Genomic DNA, 20,661 nt, shown 5'->3' on the forward strand with positions numbered 1-20,661 from the left:
GACTGGGCCTGTGATGACATAGATGAAGATCGGTCCTAATTTAGGAGCATTGGGCTGTGATAATTGCAGTGTGTCTCCGGGGAGGATGATTGTTGGTGATGCCATATCTAGATGACACTGGAGGGCACACTGGCCGATCGCCTCGGCAACGGTATTCTATAACTAATTTTTTATTAATAGAATTTAATCAATCGGATTTGCAACACGGACAGTTTGATCAAGATAGATGGTTGTAATAAGTGCTGTTTTAAAAAAAGAAAAAGAACCGAAATGTCATCCCGTTAAAACGTCGCAAAGTCGCTTTTTTTTTCTGTGTTTTCATGACCAGGTAGTTATCTTATCGATAACATCACGTGATATAGTTATGGTTATAGACGTTAAGAGAGTGTTTCATGTTTGTTTGAAAACGATGAGAGGAACTGTCACAGAGTATACAGGGCCAAGGTACAAGAGTGAATGGAAGATAGATGACCCTTACCTATTATGAGTTCTGCAAGCAGGCCTAAAGCATGATCCCTTGCGCCTTTGAACTACGGAGTACTCAAGTGTGACTTGTTTAAAGTGTAGTAGTTCCTGAGACTCGAGTTTCAAATAAAAGGAGAACGAGGAGTGATATATGTATAGGTTCTATATAGGTTCTATAGGCTGGCATATGATAACATATGTGTTTGTCCTTATGATCCTTGCTAAGATGGTGATAACATAGGTATCTTATTGGAACTGCTCGTGTATGAACTATTGGTACCAACAACCCCCTACAAGCGAAAAATTGTACGAGATAAATTATAAACACAGCTTCTTCAAAGTGTATAGGCTTGTCTTCTAGAATTGCTGTTAGGGGTGTATCAGCCTTCCGTCCAAAGTGATCTTGTACGGGGCACTCTGTCCGTGCTATGTCTGGAGTAGATGGTGGCAAGAGGCAGCGGCGGGTTTGCCTTCGCAGAAATTATATGCATGATCCATATTAACTTTTGCAAAATAGTTCGACCCATGTAAATATTTATACAGAAATATTAATATACGATGAACGAACCGTATTGTTACTTATATGCATGTAGGAACAGATCGAGGAACAGTGGCATTGCCAGAGGACAAGGGGCAAACGTCAGAGAAGTAACGCACGGATATATGGAAATGAGGAGGCCGTATATGTATATACATGGATAAGACAGGGTTATGGATGTAGTGGGTGCGTGGTTCTCTTCTACATTAATGTACCTCGACTGATCAGGGTACAACGTCCAGAGAGAACGATCCGCTTAACGCTTGTGCCGTTCTCATCCAGCCCGATCTGTAAGCACAGTTGGCTCGATCGGCCCGTTGTGGTGGTTTGCTTCATCGCAAATGCATGGCTTGAATTATTTCCTCCCTTCTGCAGCGCCAAGTATGCTGCAAGGGTGGAACAGGCGCCGGCAGTCGCAGTCTGTTCAACACTGTCCTGGATCACCCGTACATGGAGACTGGTGATGTAAGGTTCCTCAGTGAAATCGGCTTCGTCTTGGACAAAGTACACCGCACCGTAGTGGCGGTGGACCATCGATTCATCAACGGCCCTCTGTTTCCAGCTCGTATCAAGTTCGGGTGTCGGCGGTTCACCGGCTTCCAGAAGGTTGAGAAGGTTAGGGCTGTTAGTGAAGTCCACCAAGGTATAAGTAACTCCAGTAGCGATCGACATAATAGGGTACGAAGCCCTCAGCTTCCTCACATCCTCCGCATTGGAGAGGCTTGGTTGGATGGCGAGTATCTCGTCCTTTTTCGTTTCTCGACCATGTATGTGGATATTGTGCGGCATCAGCAGGACTCCTACCTGACGTAAGGGATCATACTCGGCGCGAAATACCAAGTCATCGCACTGGATAAAGCATTCCAAAAAGGCTGCAGATGCGGATTTGTCTGCTTCTGTGCCCCCACGCGGACTAGGTACCGGTGTTGTTGAGTTGAGAGGATTCTCCTGGAATATGTACAACGCAACGCCTAGAATGGCCTCGAAGGCCAAAGGCTTGTGCGCCTTTGTCGCACCGAAAAGCTCCAATTTTCGAACATTTTTGCCAATTTTCTCCATGTAAAATGGCTCGTATAGGAAAGCGGTATTATTATACCCAAATTCTATAGCAATTTGCATCCTCCTCTCCAAGGATAGGGAGTCATCCTTCTTCAACCGCACCACTGCAAGTGGGCTTCCATCATACCTGCCATGATCATGAGATGAAAAGCGTTAGACATCTAGAGAAAGTAAAAATAAACAATGGTATGGGTCTGTGGAAAAGGCATGGTTTTGACTGTAACTGGCTGGGATATAATGTTTGATCCGACAGAGATCTACCCCCATCTCTGCATACAGGATGCTGGTTTTCAAACCCAGTCTAAGAGGGGAAAATTGAAGCTATCAAGGTGGACAAGATATCAACCTTTCTGATGTGAACACATCAAGCGTCACTAAAATTTGGACATGTCAGTGATATGGATTTGGCCAACCTTGAGAGGGAAAAAAAAGAAAAGAAAAAATATCCCGTATAGCCAGTGAAGCTGGGCAAAACTTCCCTGGTGGCCGCCCTGTGACCTACCAAAACTAAGGTGTCCAGCCTCCATTTCCACTGACGGGCGCCTTTTCCGATGCAGGTCTTTCGTCACTCCCCCAGCCTGTTAAGTGTATATACTAATAATATGACGATATACTTGATATCATTCGGTTTTCCAGCGGGATGAAGATCGTGTTTTTTAATCTTTCCAAATTTCATGATTTCGAGATGCACAAGGCAAAAGTCACGGGACGTCCCAAAGTGGATAACACCACGTGATATACAGAAAGTGGACATTGCGAAGATTTTTCTATTTGATTTCGAGAAGAAAGGATGGAATTCAGATACATACGGAGTACTGGAATATACATCGAAGTATCCAGCATATATATGAGGGGAATAAACATGGATAAAGAGCAGTACCATGGTTGGCTGTCTTGCCGTGGGGATGTTCTTTGCGTTCTCTGGAAGTGGTGGCTTGCCTGATACAGGGCACTAGTTGTGATGTGCAGCCAGAGCAACAGCTAGTACTGGCTTTGCGAGTTGTCCACGCTGTTCTGGATGATCAAGCGTGAACCCAGTTATCATCCTTCGCGTATATGCTTATGCAACTTGACTTATTTAGTGCGCCTATTTTCGCCAGCGAGAACGAACCGACATGGGAAACCTGTTCTCCAATTCATCTATCTGAGCACCTCCTTTGGGTAGACTGACGATTTAAGACGCTATTGACAGCAGTGGTGATCGCCACACAAGAAGGGGGGGGGTTAGACAATAGCAGCTGACTTTTATATGCATTCAAGTCAGGGTGCAGGAAGCTGGATGGGGGGGTCTCTTTCTCACAGCATCGGTTTCGCCCAGCCCACAAGGATGTTCTGGATCTTCCCTTGTGCGTTCCAGGATGGTCAACATGGGTAAGGAACTGTTTACCGACAAGTATAAAACCATTTCCGCTCTTGATCTCCCAATTGACGTTTGATGACTGGGGCATGAGGTTCATTTTGGAGACCTCTGTCTGAGAATTCTTCCCCATTATTCGTTCATTTGGCATCGCTGATCGCCTCCCTCGTGTTGATCTGGCGGGTACGTTTTTTTCTTCGGCGTGCCGTGGAGGTGTTCTAGCGTGAAGCCGAGACGTGAGCTTTCCCAATATTGATTAGCTGTTTGATCAAATACTACATCGAGCTCTGTGCGTTAAACCCAAAAGCCGTTTCGCTACTCGATGGCATGGATATGCCTCCGAAGAAACCGTTGGCGAAGAGGCTAAAGCCTCAAGTCCAGCCAGGAGAGGAGCAGAAGAAAGAGAGACAGAGGCGGAAGCCATCGACCAGGGTTTGTCACGCCCTTTTTTTTTTTTCCTTTTAGCCTCTCCTTCTGGGGCAATAGATTTAAATATAAGCACATTTGCCGAGTGCTGCACGCTGCATAGCTATCTAAGCGATCTGACAAGTGCTATAAATATGCTGTCGATGTCATGTTAATTTGTATCTTGCCGTGGGGGAGCGTGTATAAGGCTTTGGTTGAAATTTATCGAATTCAGGCGCCACGGAGGATGTGGAGATATAGATACAGGTGTTAACTGTCACAAATCTGATCTGCCACATTTTCGGTCCATCTTCTCTTCTTTTTTCTCACTAAGGTTCGAACCCACGCCTCGATCTGACGGTCTACCACTGTGATTCGCACATCCGCCTCTTTTCTTCCTTTCTTTTCTTTCCCATACTTTCTCTTGGGACCCGATGCACCATATCATTGGGCGCGGAGTCTTACGATCCCATTCCCATGGCAAAAGTAAGAAGAGTGAAATAAAAACTGAGAGCTCATCTTTCAACGGGGTGTGAGCGGAAAGTATAACGATGGGGGGTTGTTCGTATCTTGAAAATCGGCTTTGTTCTGAGTGGAGGAGAAATCCGTTTACCTGCAACTAGGCGGCGACCCTAGCCTGACAGGCTAAACCAGCCTGGCTGGTATAACTCGACACAAACGGAATGCATTGCGTTCATGTATGAATCTGATATGGAGATCCCGTTTTCCCCCCTTCTCAGACCATACCAAACTGCTCACAGGACGCAGACGCCAAGACGGATAACAGGATCGAGCGTACCCATATCGTCATGTCCACCGACGGCTTCTGGCTGTATTAACTGGCGGAAGATGGACAGCCCCAAGAGGCACAAGAAGGTGTTTGCCAATTGTTGCGGACGCTGGTGTAATTTTGAAGATGGCCTTGCGTCTTCACGGGAAAAAAAAGCCACATCCCATCGGACTTTTTGACTATTTGACCAAGGAGAATAAGTGCGCCGACTTGCGGGAGGACAAGTGTACAGCAGAGACGCGGTCAACCTGCAGGCACTAATAAGTAAGCGTACAAACCAGGAAGAGCATGCCAGGGGTAGGTCGCTCATAGGGAGAAAAGAGGAAAAAAGGGCCCATCATATCGCGAAAAATTATTATTTTTCCCAACTTAAATCTCCATATACACAAACGACGAAGATCCCTGAACCGCTGTTCGATATGGGGGTTAGATTTGCTAAAATATGACCAGCTCCTGAAATTTCCAAGGATGGCATATCTGATATCGTATACGTATTTATTAGCTGGGCAGCACGATATATAAACCCTCCTAAGGGTTCGGGGTCCTCCATAACTATAAGATTAAAAAAAAAACATCTCCGGGCTGCAAAAATCCAACTGGGGCACAGAGGCTGGGATAGATGCATAAAGCCAAATACAAAAAGTAGCCTTTTCCAACAGGTCTCAAGTCCTACATCGTACATAAAGTAGTGCAGACGAGGCGAGTACGTACCTGTAAGAAGAAAAAAAAAAGAAAGAAAGAAGAAAGATACATCCTCCAGCCCACAGAGGAGAGTTCCTGCATGTCGAGCAACCCCCTTTTCGCAGATAAAGATATGTATGTACTCCGTATACATACTCCGTTAGCAAAGATGATGTGCACTATCAGAACAGCAGCGTTCTTGGATGTTCCCAGGATGTTTCGACTAACGAGCCAGCCCGTTGGGAAAGCCAAGTAGAAAGTCATGTATAATAAGGAGGATCCGATCTATAAAAGTACGGAGTAAAGTGTGGCGCCCTGGGGTTTCGTAGTCCCCACGTACTCTCTCCGTCCTGCATGTAAAAGAAATATAATATACATCTTACAGCGCTTGTTATTAGCAGTGGATCTAGATGTCTCGGGGGTGGGACAGTGAATGTGACGACTCGATCTCATAACTCGCCTTTTATCTTGCCTTTCGTCTCCCTTCTGTGTTGTCGTTTTCTTCTCTTCTTCCCTCTGCTTTCTGCTTCGTCAGGGAAGTAAAGAAAGAGGTCATTAGAGGAGTCGCCGGTTTGACTATTGATTTTCTTTTCTCTTTTTTCTTTTCTTTTCATTTCCTTTCTCTGCGTATCGAGCCAGGGCCCGGATTTATCTTGTCATTCTTCCTTGTTAGCAGTTGATATTAGCCTTGATCTGGACGTCCGCTGACCTTTTTTCCATTTCTTTTGGAGCTTTGTTTACCCTCATCCTCTTCCACCCTCCTCTCCACCCTCTTCTTCCAGGCTCCGGTCAGGCCCGTCTTCCTGGTTCTTGATTCGCGCTTGTTGGTTGTGGGTGTTGTTGGATGATCGAGATATGAGGATGACTGGTTTGGGGAGGACACAAGCGAACCAAGTAAACAAATAACGAAAAAGAAAAACAACTTCCACCAACATCCTGTCAACACACACAAGAGACAGCGCGCGCGCCTGTCTTGCAAACGCCAGAAACAAGCCATCTCTTCCACTGCAGCAGGGAGATCGGCCTGTTCACGCATCCTTTTAACACGCCTCGCGTGGCCTTAGTCTTTCGTCTTCTTCTTCTTCTTTCCTCTCTCCCTCAGGGCGAAGGACATCTACACGATACCTCTAAGAAGCTGGTGCATCATGAGCAGCCAGAACTCGAGCTTCTCCTCTAGCGGCAGCGAGGGAGCTGCTCTGCCATGGATCCTGGAGCACCTACTGGCATATCCCGGCAGCTATGAGATCCCTCTGCGCACCATGTACACTCTCAACTCTTCTCCCCGGACGGCAGATCTGTCCAGCATATCCCCTAGCTTGACTGGCTCTGCTTTCTCTCGAGCTCCGACAACTCCGTCTCCAACCAGTTCTGCACCTTCTTCACGTCATGAGAAACACGGATCAAGCGACTCTGCCATGTCAGACACCGCTGCTAGGTTCAAGGCCCAGATGATGGCCCAGATAGCGCAGCTACCCTCGCAGCCAGCTTCTCTTCCGCCCAGCTTCATCACCTCTTTTGTTCGGCGGTCTTTCCCACCCGTACTGGAAGATGTGGATTTCCCTCAGGCTCTGACTGCGCTAGATTACCTCAGAGACCTCGAGAACCGCCGCAAAAGAGAGGTCGTCAATGCGTTTGACAGACTGGGGCTCACCGGAACCGACAGCGAGAGACTGGAGCTCTCGAGACGGTATCCAGGTGTCCTCGCGTGGGTCAAGGCCATAGAAAGGAAGGAGAGAGACGTTATTGCCCTCTACACTCAAGTATACCTCCGCATCAGATATTGGGTATGTTAATGGTGCCCCTTCAGCATTATATATTCTAGTTTTGACTGCTAAAACGTGTTACAGGCTCTGGTCAATGAGATGCTTCTCACTCCATTCAACAGATACAACTGTATCGCATTGTTGAACACTCTTTTCCCTCCGCTGGATTCCAGGCCGCCCACTCCACATCTTAATGGAAAGCTGTTGCTGGACCATCGAATGCGTTTCTACGACTACATTTCCTCCTTCGAGAAAAAGGGAGTCCAGGTACTAAAACCTGTCATCGAGCAAGACAGACGGCCAGGCGAGAAGACCGGCTGGCCTGTAGCCAGAGGCATGATTGATAGCTACCTCAATCTAGCCAATAATATCATCAACGAATGCTCTGAAGTCACCGGTTGCCAACACTTTGCAGAAACCGAAGCAGGACAGCGCAAAGGAAGAAAAGTCGACTCTGGAATTAGCTTCACATCATCCGAACGCCCATCCACAAGTGGGAGTTCCTCTAGCAGCTCCAAAAACTCTACAAAACCCTCCACCCCTCTGTCTCAAAACACACAGGCCAAGGGCTCGAATGGATCGACTCTAGAGAGAATTGCGCGGGAAATCAAGAAACTAAAATCCCGTGGTGACCTTAGAGAAGCGGCAAAAGAACCGTCAAAACGACCAAACACCGTTAAGAAGATTAAGTCTTCTGGTCTCCTCAGGGAAACCATGCGCAGCTTGTCCATGACCGACGAGCCAACCTTCGACCCAGACAAATTCAAACAACAGAGAAAGCAGTGGGAGGCAAAGAATGCACACAAGCTCAGACAAGCTACTGAGTGAGAGCACATGCAATCGCCCTTTGAACGAATTTTCACGAATTTTCTCTACGTGTCATTTCTCCGCCACTCAGCAGCCTCTTTTCTTTTCTTTTCTTTTTACCCTTCCGGATAACTTCAACGATACCCCATTCGCATACATAATTTCCGTGACACCATCCTCTCGTTTCATTTCTTTTTCGACCTGGCAGACTTTTAACAGCCGAAATCTTCTACTACCACCAATATCGCAAGTCACCAGACTACTATCTGGCAACCAATTTCCTTCCTCCCTCTCCCTCTCCCAGGTCTTCGCCACAAACGACTCGGCACGACTCTCTTTACCAGGTCAGGAATGAAAGAGAACCGGTTTCTTGTTATTTCCCCCTTGTCTTTTTACACAAACGGCGCTCGGAAGATTAAAGGATTCTTTGATATTTACCTCTTAAGCCTATCTCGCGATCGTATCCAACAAACGAACCAAAACCCGAATACCCTATCCTCGCCCACAGGTTAACCAAATACTCACTTTTTCCATACCCAACCCGACGGCAATTCTTTGCAGGCAATAGGCCCCAATTGGGGGATTCGATTCTTGTATCTGTTCTAACTATGGCTTCTAATGCCTCTGCTCTTTAGTGTTTTATCTTGAGCTGGATGTTTGGTGCCCCCTGTGTGCTTTTTTCCCTTATTTCTTTTGCCTCTCTACTGGATGTACGCTTCGATGCTTGAAAGCCTGGCTGACCGACTGTACTCTCTGTGCCCTCAGCGATTGAAAAAAGTGTTACTGTTAATTTATAATCGCTAAAGACACTTCATTAGTAGCTAATACAGATATGAAGTGCGGCATACGTATTATAATATAATTATTTAATCCTAGTTTCGCTGCCATCATCTTATGTATATTAACTTGATGTTTTAGTGTTGATGATGTAAAGAAACACGAAATGTGGCCTGAAGGTGAACAGCAGTAAATAATAAACAACAACCAACTGCATCGCCAATTCGTTTAGCAAGCCCTGCCAGGCTTCCATGACGGCTCGGTATTCCCTCTAGAATATGCATCTACTAGAGAAATAGGGAATCTGAAGCTCCAGGCTACCTTCAGCAGTTCAACCAACCATTCATTCCCATATGCACAGAGCTGGAATCTCAACACGGTGATAATGTCGTTTACGAAACCATGGCCTCTCCGGCCATTGAATCTATTCCTAGCTAGTCTTGTGCTTTTTCCCAATGTATCTCAAGCCAGCTCGTCGGTCAACGTGGCCTTGAGTGCTTCGTTCCATTCGGCTCCATACCTAATGGAACTCTTGTAAGCTGGCTAGATCGAAGCACCCCGAATTCATGTTACATGGCTCTTTACTGACATATAATACCAGGGAGACAGCGGCTGAAGAGAATTCGACGTCCTATTTCCCCCTCCTCGACCGCATAGCTGACGGTAGATTTGCGGATGCCACGACGGAGAAAGACCTCTACGAACAGTTCATCCAGGTGCTTAGCGAAGATGGCCATGTTACGGACCCAGTTGCCTTGTCGTCGTTTAAATTTGCGCTGTCAATTCGGTCTACTGCGCCTCGAATCCAGGCACACTACCAGTACTATAACTCCTCGGTTGAAAATTCGTTGATGGCGGCGCAGGATGCGGTGTGTCAGGTTTGGGCTCATTATGACGGATCTCAATATTGCTCGCCTACTTTAGAGCATGCCCAGCAGCCTTTAATTGCTGGAAGGGACGAGTGCGTGAGTCGTGATTTGTTAAAGAGCAAAAAATAACGGGCAGAGGAATGATGAGAAATGGTTGAAACACTGCTAACGGGCATGCTTTTAGGTCACTTGAGAAGTTGCTGCCTTTTGATCGTGTGCTTGCTGTTTCAAACGGTGATGAAGAAGAGAGCCAGCAATCATTAGTTTTATACGCAGACATTACTTCGCCTTTATTCGGCGAGTTTCACAAGGCAGTCAGCAAGAGAGCCAGAGATGGTGAGATCTCGTACAGGGTCCGTTATCGACCTTCAACGACCGCTTCTGGCCCAGCAAAACCACTCTTCGTTAGTGGATATGGTGTAGAGCTTTCTCTAAAGCGTACCGATTACATCATGATCGATGACCGCACTGAAGAAAAAGGAGACTCTAAACAGAGTGCCCCAGACACGAAGCCAACATTGGCCGCTGACGGTCTAGCTGAAAGCCCTACCGCTGACTTGGAACCCCTCTCGTCATCCGAAGTGTCAAGCCTTGGATTGAATGCAGCTAGCTTTGTCATGAATAGTGATGACCCATTTGATACTCTGGTCAAGTTATCAGATGATTTCCCTAGGCACTCAAAGACAATCGCTGCCTTCAATGCTACCTCGGAGTTTCTCACTGAATATCGAGAAAACAGAGGAGAGGGACTACAGCCTGGTATAAACAGCATGTGGATTAATGGAGTACAGATGTCTCCTCGAAATATTGATGCTTTTTCACTTTTGGCCCATTTAAGACAAGAGCGAAAACTCATGAACTCACTCAATGAGCTTGGGTTATCAGCGCAAGAAGCCGTCAAACTCCTGTCTAATCCTGTCATTTCAAAGGCTCAGACTGTGCAAGGAAGTCAGCGGTTTGACTATCGTGATGACATTGAAGGAGGGGGCGTTATAATCTGGTTGAATGATTTAGAAAAGGATCCACGTTATGAAGAGTGGTCAGACGAGGTCACCACGGTAAGTCTAGTTGATTATTACACAGACCTTCAACAGAAGACGTGCTTATGATATATAGCTCCTGCAACCTACATATCCGGGCCAGTTCCATGAACTCCGCCGTGAAGTTCATAACGTCGTGTTACCGTTAGACTTGGCTAATAAAGAAGATATTACACTGTTTGTCGAGGAGATACAAGCGTTTGTCTTGAATAAGGTCCCCATTAGGTTTGGGTTGGTTCCACTGCAGCGCAGCGAGCTTTCTAGGGAGCAAGCGAAGATTGCCTACTATCTGCAGGATGCTTATGGATTAGAAGCTGTTTTCAGCTACTTTACTGAGGTTTGTTATAATACTACATAACGACTGCCGTCGAAACTACAAAACGTTCTAACATCTTTCCAGATATACTCAGCTCAGAAATTCGCTTTACCAAGCAAAGCTGATTTCGAGACGGCTATAAAAGGCAGAGTGTTGAATGATGATCGATCCGCAATTTTGTTCGAAGACGTTGTGAAGTCCACCGAGTTGGATGCTGTCATTTCGAAATCAAAAGACTACCTCAAACGGCTGGCTGCTGATGGGGAGAATCCGCCTATGTTTGCCAATGCCATCCCTCTTGAACGGGGGGAAAATTGGATCCACTTCCTGATTGACAGGCTTTTCAAAGATGTGCAGGGTATGCAGCGACGTATTTACGAAGGCGCCTACAAGGAGGATGTGTGGCTTCCTAGCTTTTACTTGGAAGATGCATCTCCAAAGTGCAACCCAATGATTGTCCCTGAGGACGCAAGCGACATAACAGTGAAGAGTATTAACGATGCTTATACTAAACATACGGATGCATTTAATAAAATTCCTCGGATACCTGGGAAAAGCGGTTCTACCATTGAAAAATGGGCTCAACTCGCACTTGCCATTGATCTAGACAATGAACACGGCGCAAAGCAATTGGCTAACGCAGTTGAATTCCACAAAGCTAACCCTGAGGTGGAGATCTTGATACTGCATAAGCCCACCTCGCCAGCTAAGAAGGGTAGTCTGTCCATTGGGCTTCATAGTCTTCTTGATGGCGGGCGTGACCTTAAAACCGATTCTGTCATTGCTTTGCTTCACAAGGATGTCGAGAGCAAGAGTACCTCATCTAACTCTGAGAAGTATTATTCATCCGTCCAGTCAGTGCTTTCAGAGCTAGGAGTTGCTGAAAATGGCATGCATGTTCTCCTGAATGGGAGACTAATTGGACCTCTCAACCAGACGACAATTCTAGATGTTCAAGACCTGGAATTGGCACTGCAGTATGAACGCTCTAGGCGTATTACTCCTGTAGTAAAGGCCCTTGGATCACTCCAAGCGACAGATAAAATTCGTGATCACTCAGCATTTGCAAGATTGACATCTATGGTCGCGCTTTCGACAATTTCGGATATCCCACAAGGAACTTTCCAAAGCGGCCCAATGATCCGCACTGGTATTTTCAATGACTGGGCTAGTGAGCATTCGGCTATCACTATTTCAAACACAGAGACGCCGTTGATTCAAATTGTTGCGACTGTGGATCCTGCAACAGAAGTTGCTCAACGATGGATTCCCATCCTGAAAGTCTTGTCCAATCTCAGCAGTGTTTCTTTGAAGATATATCTGACCCCTCTAGAGAGCATAAAGGAACTGCCCGTGAAGAGGTTTTACAGACACATTCTTGAGGCTGCGCCATCCTTTCACGATGATGGCTCACTACGACAACCAAGAGCATCTTTCCATGGAGTTCCTCAGGAAGCGTTATTGAATCTCGGAATGGATGTACCTCCTTCCTGGCTCGTGGCTCCCAAGGACTCGGTTCATGATCTAGATAACATAAAGCTCAGCTCCCTAAAAGAAGGTACCAATGTTGATGCTATATATGAGCTTGAGCATATCTTGATTGAAGGGCATTCCCGCGATATGTCTAATAACAAACCCCCAAGAGGAGTCCAATTACTCCTGGGTACAGAGAAAGACCCCCATTTTACTGATACCATCATCATGGCCAATCTCGGTTATTTCCAGTTCAAGGCTCAACCAGGTCACTGGCAGATAACATTGAAGCCCGGTAGGAGCGAACAAATTTTTAATCTCGATAGCGTCGGCGGGATGGGCTATACCCCCAAGCCTGGAGATGATAATAACGAAGTTTCCTTGCTATCGTTCCAAGGAAAGACACTGTTCCCTCGCTTGTCCCGCAAGCCGGGTCACGAGTCCGATGATGTTCTTGAAGATGGAGGTAACAAGCCAAGCTCAGCAAAAAACTTCCTTTCTCAGGGACTCAATTTCGCTTCTGGCATTTTCTCTGGTGTAGCAAAAACACAAAAGGAGAAGCATGCAGATATAAATATCTTTTCTGTCGCCAGCGGCCACTTGTATGAACGAATGCTGAACATTATGATGCTCTCTGTCACCAAGCACACGAAACATTCTGTCAAATTCTGGTTCATTGAGCAATTCCTGTCACCCTCTTTCAAGTCGTTTGTTCCACATTTAGCTGAAAAATACGGGTTTTCATATGAGATGGTCACATACAAATGGCCACACTGGCTCCGTCCACAGCGTGAAAAACAACGAGAGATTTGGGGATACAAGATCCTCTTTCTCGATGTTCTTTTCCCCTTGTCTCTAGACAAGGTTATTTTCGTGGATGCAGACCAGATTGTCCGTACGGACATGTATGATCTTGTCTCGCTTGATCTCGAAGGAGCACCTTATGGCTTCACACCAATGTGTGACTCTCGTACCGAGATCGAAGGGTTCAGATTCTGGAATCAAGGATACTGGAAGCGTTTCTTACGCGGCAAGCCATACCACATTTCTGCTCTCTATGTCGTTGACCTGAACCGGTTCCGTACCATCGCTGCTGGTGACAGGCTCAGAGGACAATACCAATCTTTATCCGCTGACCCAGCCAGTTTATCTAACCTTGACCAAGATTTACCAAACCATATGCAGCATTCCATTCCAATCAAGAGTCTTCCCCAGGACTGGCTTTGGTGTGAGACTTGGTGTTCCGACGAGTCACTCAAGACCGCAAAAACAATCGATTTGTGTAATAACCCACAGACCAAAGAGCCAAAGCTTGACAGGGCAAGAAGACAAGTGCCAGAATGGACTGTGTATGATGAAGAGATTGCGCAGCTAGCAAAGACGGTTGGCGCCCAAGACTCCGAAGCGGATCATACAAGTCATGACGAAACTGAAGAGCCAGAGCTGGAGGCTACGGATAAGGATGAGCTGTGAAGTGTCATTCCTTGTTGACAACCAAAATTCGCTATACATGCATTCTTAGATTTTACCAGCTGATATTTAGAAGTTCCTTTTTTTTTGGGCGGCGACCTCCGCTGTCCGGCATGTATCACGTGCAGCTCTTATAACGAGACCCTCACGATGCGAGAGCTTCTTGTTACTTCTTGAACTTCCGGGAAGAAGTTGTATACATATACAAAGTCCTATTTCTAGTGTTTTTTTAGGGTAGTCAACAATTGTTTTTGTTTTGGGATATACATATTTTCTCATTTTATAATCATGGATTATCGGGGTTCGTTACAAAACCTTGAGGGGATTGAAGTAGTTGTCATGGCTTCCTCCAGGGCTATCATCTCAGGGACTCTTAGTCCGGCAACCATTGTCATTTCAGCCACAACGGGCAAAATAACTTCAATTTCTAAGACTGTGCTCCCCGAATCTGAATTCTCAGGGTCTAGTACTTTGTATAAAGATTATTCCCCATGGATTCTTATGCCGGGCCTTGTTGATGCGCATGTTCACCTAAATGAGCCTGGGCGTACGGAATGGGAGGGCTTCTATACAGGTACTCAAGCAGCAGCATTTGGTGGTGTTACTACCGTCATTGATATGCCGCTGAACTCTATACCACCGACAACGACAGTCCCGTGGCTGGAGGAGAAGGTTGAAGCGGCAAAGGGCCAATGCTGGGTGGACTATGGGTTCTATGGAGGACTTGTTCCAAATAATGCCCCCGAGCTGAAACCTCTAGTGAAGAATAACGTGAAGGGTTTCAAGGGGTTTTTAATTGACAGTGGTGTAAGCATCCCTTAAAGTGTTATTCCTATATTGAGGTTTGACGATCAAGTGCTAATTTATGATAGGTCGAGGAGTTCCCGGCAGTTTCATCAGGAGATATCAAGTCCGCAATGGAGAAATTGGCAGATGAGAAAACTGTTCTCATGTTCCATGCTGAAATGGCCCAGCCAGAAGGGTCACCGGGCCCGGGGCATGGAGGGTGCACAGCATCCATTGAGCCTCCAACGTCTTATTCAACCTTTTTGTCATCCCGGCCTCCTAAGCTTGAGACCACTGCCGTACAAGAAATTCTATCACTTTCTCATGTTGCACCAAACTTACCTTTACACATTGTGCATCTTTCGGCTGTTGAATCAATCCCTTTGCTCCGCGAGGCCCGTGGTAAAGGGGCGAAGATAACTGCAGAAACATGTTTTCATTACCTGTCTCTTGCAGCAGAAGATATCCACGACGGTGATACGAGGTACAAGTGTTGTCCTCCAATACGAGGAAAGGCCAATCAAGACCAGCTTTGGGATGAGTTACTGCGTCATTCCTCAGACGGGGTGATAAAAACAATAGTATCCGACCACTCGCCTTGCACCCCAAATTTGAAGTTGCTTCCCAGTCACATTCCTGGGAGCATGGGCGATGGAAAATCTGGAGACTTTATGGAAGCCTGGGGAGGTATATCATCTGTGGGGCTTGGGTTGCCTATCCTATGGACCGAGATACAGAGGCGATATAAAAGTAACCTGACTCCTGCAGGAAAGCCGTTCCTCGAAGAGGTTGCTCAGTGGTGTTGTAGCAATACTGCTGCACAGGTATCATGCGATAAAACGAAGGGCACGCTGGCTGTTGGTTACGACGGGGACGTATGTGTTTTCGATGATGAGGCGGAATGGGTGGTCGAGCCAAGCACGATGTTATTCAGAAACAAGTGTTCTCCTTACCAAGGCAAGACCATGAAAGGTATCGTACGGGAAACTTGGTTGAGGGGCCGGAAGATATTCTCTCGGGCTGAGGGCTTCCATGGAGAGTGCAGCGGTGTCCGGTGCTGATCAGATAATGTTCTCCATGTATCCTGGTGTCCGCGCTTAAAAATAAGCCCTCCATGAAAAACTTGATTCCGTTCTTATAGTAAATTAGAATATCCAATTGACACCATCGTATAGCAGTAGCTGCCGCGCCAATTCCAGGCCCAATGCAGAGTTGATTGCCCAGTTGCCAAAGAAAATGGTTAATACTTTAGTTATATAACTAGGCGCAACATGATGCCAAACGTTCAAACTGTCAAGTAGCACCACGTGTGCTGCCCTTAATATATCACTTTTATCTATAGCCGTAAATATTAAACCTCTGCCTATTCAAGCTGTATTTAGCGGATCACTTACCGTCTTATTCATTTCCCAACTTATTTTCGTTCTCCCTCCATCTCTCGCGGACTCTTCTTCGGGCTCCACCATTTGTGCCTTTTCCCCAGATCTCTTCTTTCTTGCCATCTTTCAACGAAACAGATACAGGTCCTTCTGCAGGTTCTTGATCCTTATCATAATGCGGATCTTCAACCAGCCCGATGAACACCTTCTTTTCTACCTTCGCCTTCTCCTTCGCTTTCGCATTTGCTACCTTTCGCAGATAAGATGCATAAACAACCACTTCGGCAACCCCGACCAATATTCCAGCAAAAAGAGCAACGAACACTCGAAATGGTTGAGATGAAGGTGCGTGGGGATAGTAATAATGGGCATGAGGGTCGCTAGTTGCAGAGCTAGGGCGTGTTGCCCAGGGCGATAGGGTAGATAGTTTGGGTATTCGAAAATTAGAGAGGCCCCAGTACGTAGCAAATCCAGTGAAGAGTATAGAGACGAGTATGTTTAGCACCAGAGAGGGAGTGATTGGATCTGACTCTTCCTTCTCCATAAATACGGGCTGTTTAGCACCATTGTGTACACGGCCCGAGGGGGACGCGAATATTGCGGATGGCTGTCGCTTCGATTCGGATGGGGAGAGTGGATGAAGCAGGTTGTTGTATTGGTTTTGTTCTGCTTCCACCAGCAATTTGGCTTTAAGAGCAAGGTATTCTGGGCTCTAAGGTAGGTTAGAATGGATTTTCATTATACCAAACTATAGGTAAACAGTATAATAAGCGTAGGCCACTTACTGGTGCAGGTTTCGGCGGCGGAGGAGGAATATAGAGCGCTGTTCCGCGAAGTAGGTGGTTCAACGTATGCTTGCTGCCTTCCCCAGCGATTGTTGCTTGGGCGTTATCCTTTCCACTGGCCTCGTTCGATTTGAAGGGATGAGATGAAAAACTCCGTGCGATTAATATCAACTGGCTATGAGATATAGGCGCCTTTAATTCAGGGGTTTCAAGGAGAGAAAGCTCCTCGCGTAGGGATAAAGGGAGAGCTTCGATCGCAGAGATGATGCCCGGAGTAGCTTTTAATAGCACCATTATGGGCTCAGATAAGGCTGGAATTCATGTATTTGGCATAAATATCTTCAGTGAGTTCGAATCAGTTGCTACACGCATAAATATTGCGTGAAAGCCTCGTCAGTGTGAAGTTGATGACATTGAACGTTGTTGTTTTTGGCAGATCGAAAGAACGACGTCACTTTTTTTGGTGATTTTTCCCACCACCAAAATACTGAACCAAATGCGTCAACCAGCACACTTACTTCCACACGCTCTCTTTCTGACTCTGAAATAGGAGTCGCTGATACTCAAATATATCCAAGAGCAATCGTATTACAAATCAGGGAGTTGTGGTATTTATCGAGATGGCAGAGAAACAAGCAGAGACGTATACTTGCTCCCCCACATACACTCCCCATAACCCTTGAATAAATCCCCAATTATCACCAGAAAGTTGGCTGATGAACGGAAATATATAGAAAACGAAGCCTTCCAACGACAGGTTCTAATCCTCGCGGTATCCCAGCAGCTCCTTTCGTCGACAATGTCACAGACTACGTTACCACAAGGGCAGATGTTGAGCCCACACTTAGATCATTCCAGGAGATGGTGTCCAAATATCAATTCATGGAAGTAAATACACAGAGACGTGCACAGGGCCTGCAGCAGAAAATTCCAGATATACGAAAAACCCTCGAGACTGTTAGATTTTTGAAGAGTAGGAGAGAGGTACGGCCTTATGCTTGGAATACTCTGGTTCCTTGACATTGACGAGATATATCTGCTAGGCTGGCACAAACGAACCTATTAAAACCACATTTGACATGAATGACACGCTCTATGCCCATGCGACTGTATTACCCGATGATACAGATGAAGTATACCTATGGCTTGCAGCAAACGTTATGCTTGCATATCCCATCGACGAGGCAGAAACATTACTAGAAGATAAATTACAGGCTGCGGAAGTGAGCTTCAAGAACTGCGAAGAGGACATGGAGTTTTTGAGAGAGCAGGTTACGGTCAGTTCATCTTTAACATGGTCGAGTAGAATTATGAAACTGACAAACTAATGCATGTTTTTAGACACTCGAGGTTGCGACAGCCCGTGTATATAACTGGGATGTGGTACAGAGACGAAAGGAGAAAGCAGAGGGTAAAGATGAGGAAACAGAAGGTGAAGGGAAGCGGGTACGGACAGATGGTTAGTTATAACCATTTATACAAACGTGGAGCCATCTTCTCAGGTTTTCTTTCCAGGATAAAAGAGGGCCTTATATACAAAAATTGGGCTTGGTTTTCCTTGTATATCATTATTCCTAGACAAAAGGGCTGCACAAATGGACGCTCGTATACTGGCACCAGGAACGAGAAAATGACACTTGAAAAACCGAGGCCAACGTAGCTGACACTCTTCAGGACAAAAAAGACTGACAGGATAAAACCACCGGTAAAAATGGCCCCTTTTGAATATAGAAAAATGTTGATAGTATGAAATGGTTTTACCGCCAGCTCGTTGCTATCAAAGTAGTTCCGCTGACTAGTTAACCGTGATCCCCTTTTCTCGCCAGGTTCAAACACTAGGTATAGACAACATCAACTAATCTCAACTTTCATTTCCTACAGCCACACGTTTCACATATTTACTCTTAATAGATCTATCCCAATTTTTTCAATCACCATGCTGGTAACGGATGATGAGATACCCAACCCTGATATTCCCCATCTACCACCCAAGGAACTTGTTAAACCGTCTGTCGAAAGAACAGCATTTACGAGAATACTATATACAAATACCACCATGGCCGAAGTCTCTGCTCGAGCCGTGTGATGACCGTATCGCCGTACTCCGTATGTCGTTATCTTCCGTTTCTCCCAAGGGCTTGTATTGATATATAGGGAGATAATCCGGGTTACATCATGCCCTAGGTAACTATTATGTTTAGCCAGTAGCTCCCCAAGTTTGGCACAAGTAAAAAGAAACTTGTAAAAGGACTGCAGGATGCATAAAACAGGATCCTGACTTCCTGTTGTCCTCTCTTTTCTCTATCCGCGCGAGTATAATAACCCCCCATTCTCCCTGTTCTCAGTATTTCTTGATTTACCCAACAATCCGACATCTACAACCCACAATCCGACATCTATAACCCACAATCCGACTTTTACAACCCACAATATGCTTCTCCACGGTATCCTTTTACCCTTTCTCCTCCTTACGAGCAGTGTACTTGGGGGCCCAGCTGCGTATGGGATATGTCAAGCCGGATGTGCCACTATCGTCATGGCTTGCTATGCGGCTGCTGGCTTCACCTGGGGGGCGACGTTAGGAGCAACAGCTCCAGCATCTATAATAGCATGCAATTCAGCGTTTGGGGCGTGTCAGGCTGCGTGCGTGGCAGCAGGCCTTCTGCCCACTCCATAGTAGGTATGGCTCCTCTTACTAGACTTCATGGTGAGGCTGAAAATGGATGGATTAGGCATTGCAAGCAACTATGTGGCGGAGTTTGAGTTATTCTACAAAATTGGAGTATACAGGGTATTAAATAGGATATCAGGACGTGTATTTAACCCGGGCATGAAAATTGAAATTACGCCTGGATGGGATGCAGCTCACATGAAGCGACTGATATAACTACCCTCCCCTCCTCTTCGCTCTGTTTCCTTTTTTTTTATTCTTTTTTCTTTTTTTTTCTTTCTTTGGTCTTGGGCGTGCTGGGGATGATAGCCATGGGGTCCTTACCAACAGCGAGGAAAAACGATAGCATTGAGATGTTCTAAATATCGCTTAGCATCATATCTGGCGCCCTTGATCTTCTCATAGTACGCCTTGACGATCCCTTCATCCAAGATAAGTAGGGTAGTGCTACTGTCTATAACTACTAGTACCGGTTCTGTTGTTAACCTTCTTATATCTTATTGAGCTTTCCGATAGCTATAGATAAGCTACTCATAGACATAATTCATCTTTCAAGTTGTGTATAAAGGGAGATAGTGGGAAAGAAGGAGGTTTTTAAAGAGAGTGTAGGTGTCCAAGGAGCAAGGCAAGAACAGGTGAGAAGTTGTGAGCAGGTCTCAGTGAGAGAGCAGTCTATCTGTATATGCACTCATTTGATGGACCAGCCAGCGAGGAAAGTATAACATAGAAACATAATCCAACAGAACTGCTCAGCAGGTCCTTTCTAACGAGAGAGAGAGAGAAAGGAAAGAATTGGCAAAGAGAAAGAAAGAGATAGAGAGGGAGAGAGAGGGTACTTGAGCAAAGAATCCGGTGCATGCGTTACGCTGAGCTTCGGAACCTTTATAATCTCCGTATAGCGCGCAGCGCATAAACTCGAGTCTGATCCCGGTGCCAAATGCCTTGCCCCTTCTCGCGACCCCCTGGCCAGCGCGTCGAGAGGCAGGCAAAGATAAAAGGCAAACAGCAGTTTTGAGCACTCCGCAGGCTCGTTCGCGCGCAATACCAAGGGCTAGGTATCGATGACCATCCACATCAGCAACATCTTAGACTGTAAACATCAGCTTTTCCGCTGTTCATTAAGCAAGGCGTGCTCTCTCCTGTTAGCGTCTACCACCATCAAGCAATTGTAACGATGAGTGGATGAGACAGCCGCCAGTAAGCTGAAGCGCTGCTAGGGGTAAGTTACAG

General features: G+C 46.1%; 7 protein-coding genes across 7 annotated transcripts in view; 4 read left to right on the plus strand and 3 right to left on the minus strand.

The window, feature by feature from the left end:
* MCYG_03379 (exosome complex exonuclease RRP40) overlaps positions 1-105 on the minus strand; it is a gene marked incomplete at both ends in the record, with an annotated part of 898 nt that extends 793 nt beyond the window's left edge. Inside the window, one exon of the mRNA XM_002847827.1 lies at positions 4-105. Coding sequence (XP_002847873.1) covers positions 4-105 — 102 coding nt within the window. The remainder of the gene's footprint in view (positions 1-3) is intronic.
* Positions 106-1,204: 1,099 nt separating this feature from the next.
* MCYG_03380 (conserved hypothetical protein) lies at positions 1,205-2,122 on the minus strand (the record flags this gene model as incomplete). The annotated part of the gene is made up of 1 exon (XM_002847828.1): positions 1,205-2,122. The coding sequence occupies one exon, from the start codon at positions 2,120-2,122 to the stop codon at positions 1,205-1,207; it is 918 nt and encodes a 305-aa protein (XP_002847874.1).
* Positions 2,123-6,440: 4,318 nt separating this feature from the next.
* MCYG_03381 (conserved hypothetical protein) lies at positions 6,441-7,886 on the plus strand (the record flags this gene model as incomplete). The annotated part of the gene is made up of 2 exons (XM_002847829.1): positions 6,441-7,079; positions 7,143-7,886. The coding sequence occupies 2 exons, from the start codon at positions 6,441-6,443 to the stop codon at positions 7,884-7,886; spliced, it is 1,383 nt and encodes a 460-aa protein (XP_002847875.1).
* A 1,141-nt stretch (positions 7,887-9,027) lies between these two features.
* Positions 9,028-13,813, plus strand: MCYG_03382 (UDP-glucose:glycoprotein glucosyltransferase; the record flags this gene model as incomplete). Its single annotated transcript, XM_002847830.1, has 5 exons — positions 9,028-9,176; positions 9,244-9,603; positions 9,696-10,569; positions 10,628-10,888; positions 10,952-13,813. 5 exons carry the CDS (start codon positions 9,028-9,030, stop codon positions 13,811-13,813), a joined length of 4,506 nt encoding a protein of 1,501 aa, XP_002847876.1.
* A 285-nt stretch (positions 13,814-14,098) lies between these two features.
* Positions 14,099-15,657, plus strand: MCYG_03383 (allantoinase; the record flags this gene model as incomplete). Its single annotated transcript, XM_002847831.1, has 2 exons — positions 14,099-14,617; positions 14,683-15,657. 2 exons carry the CDS (start codon positions 14,099-14,101, stop codon positions 15,655-15,657), a joined length of 1,494 nt encoding a protein of 497 aa, XP_002847877.1.
* Positions 15,658-15,994: 337 nt separating this feature from the next.
* On the minus strand, positions 15,995-17,054 carry MCYG_03384 (conserved hypothetical protein; the record flags this gene model as incomplete). The annotated part of the gene is made up of 2 exons (XM_002847832.1): positions 15,995-16,687; positions 16,761-17,054. 2 exons carry the CDS (start codon positions 17,052-17,054, stop codon positions 15,995-15,997), a joined length of 987 nt encoding a protein of 328 aa, XP_002847878.1.
* Positions 17,055-17,380: 326 nt separating this feature from the next.
* Positions 17,381-18,224, plus strand: MCYG_03385 (prefoldin subunit 3; the record flags this gene model as incomplete). Its single annotated transcript, XM_002847833.1, has 4 exons — positions 17,381-17,403; positions 17,495-17,744; positions 17,804-18,037; positions 18,102-18,224. The coding sequence occupies 4 exons, from the start codon at positions 17,381-17,383 to the stop codon at positions 18,222-18,224; spliced, it is 630 nt and encodes a 209-aa protein (XP_002847879.1).
* Positions 18,225-20,661: the final 2,437 nt, after the last annotated feature.

The sequence above is a fragment of the Microsporum canis genome, genomic scaffold (genome assembly GCF_000151145.1).
Source record: "Microsporum canis CBS 113480 supercont1.3 genomic scaffold, whole genome shotgun sequence".
NCBI classification, from domain to species: Eukaryota; Fungi; Ascomycota; class Eurotiomycetes; order Onygenales; family Arthrodermataceae; genus Microsporum; species Microsporum canis.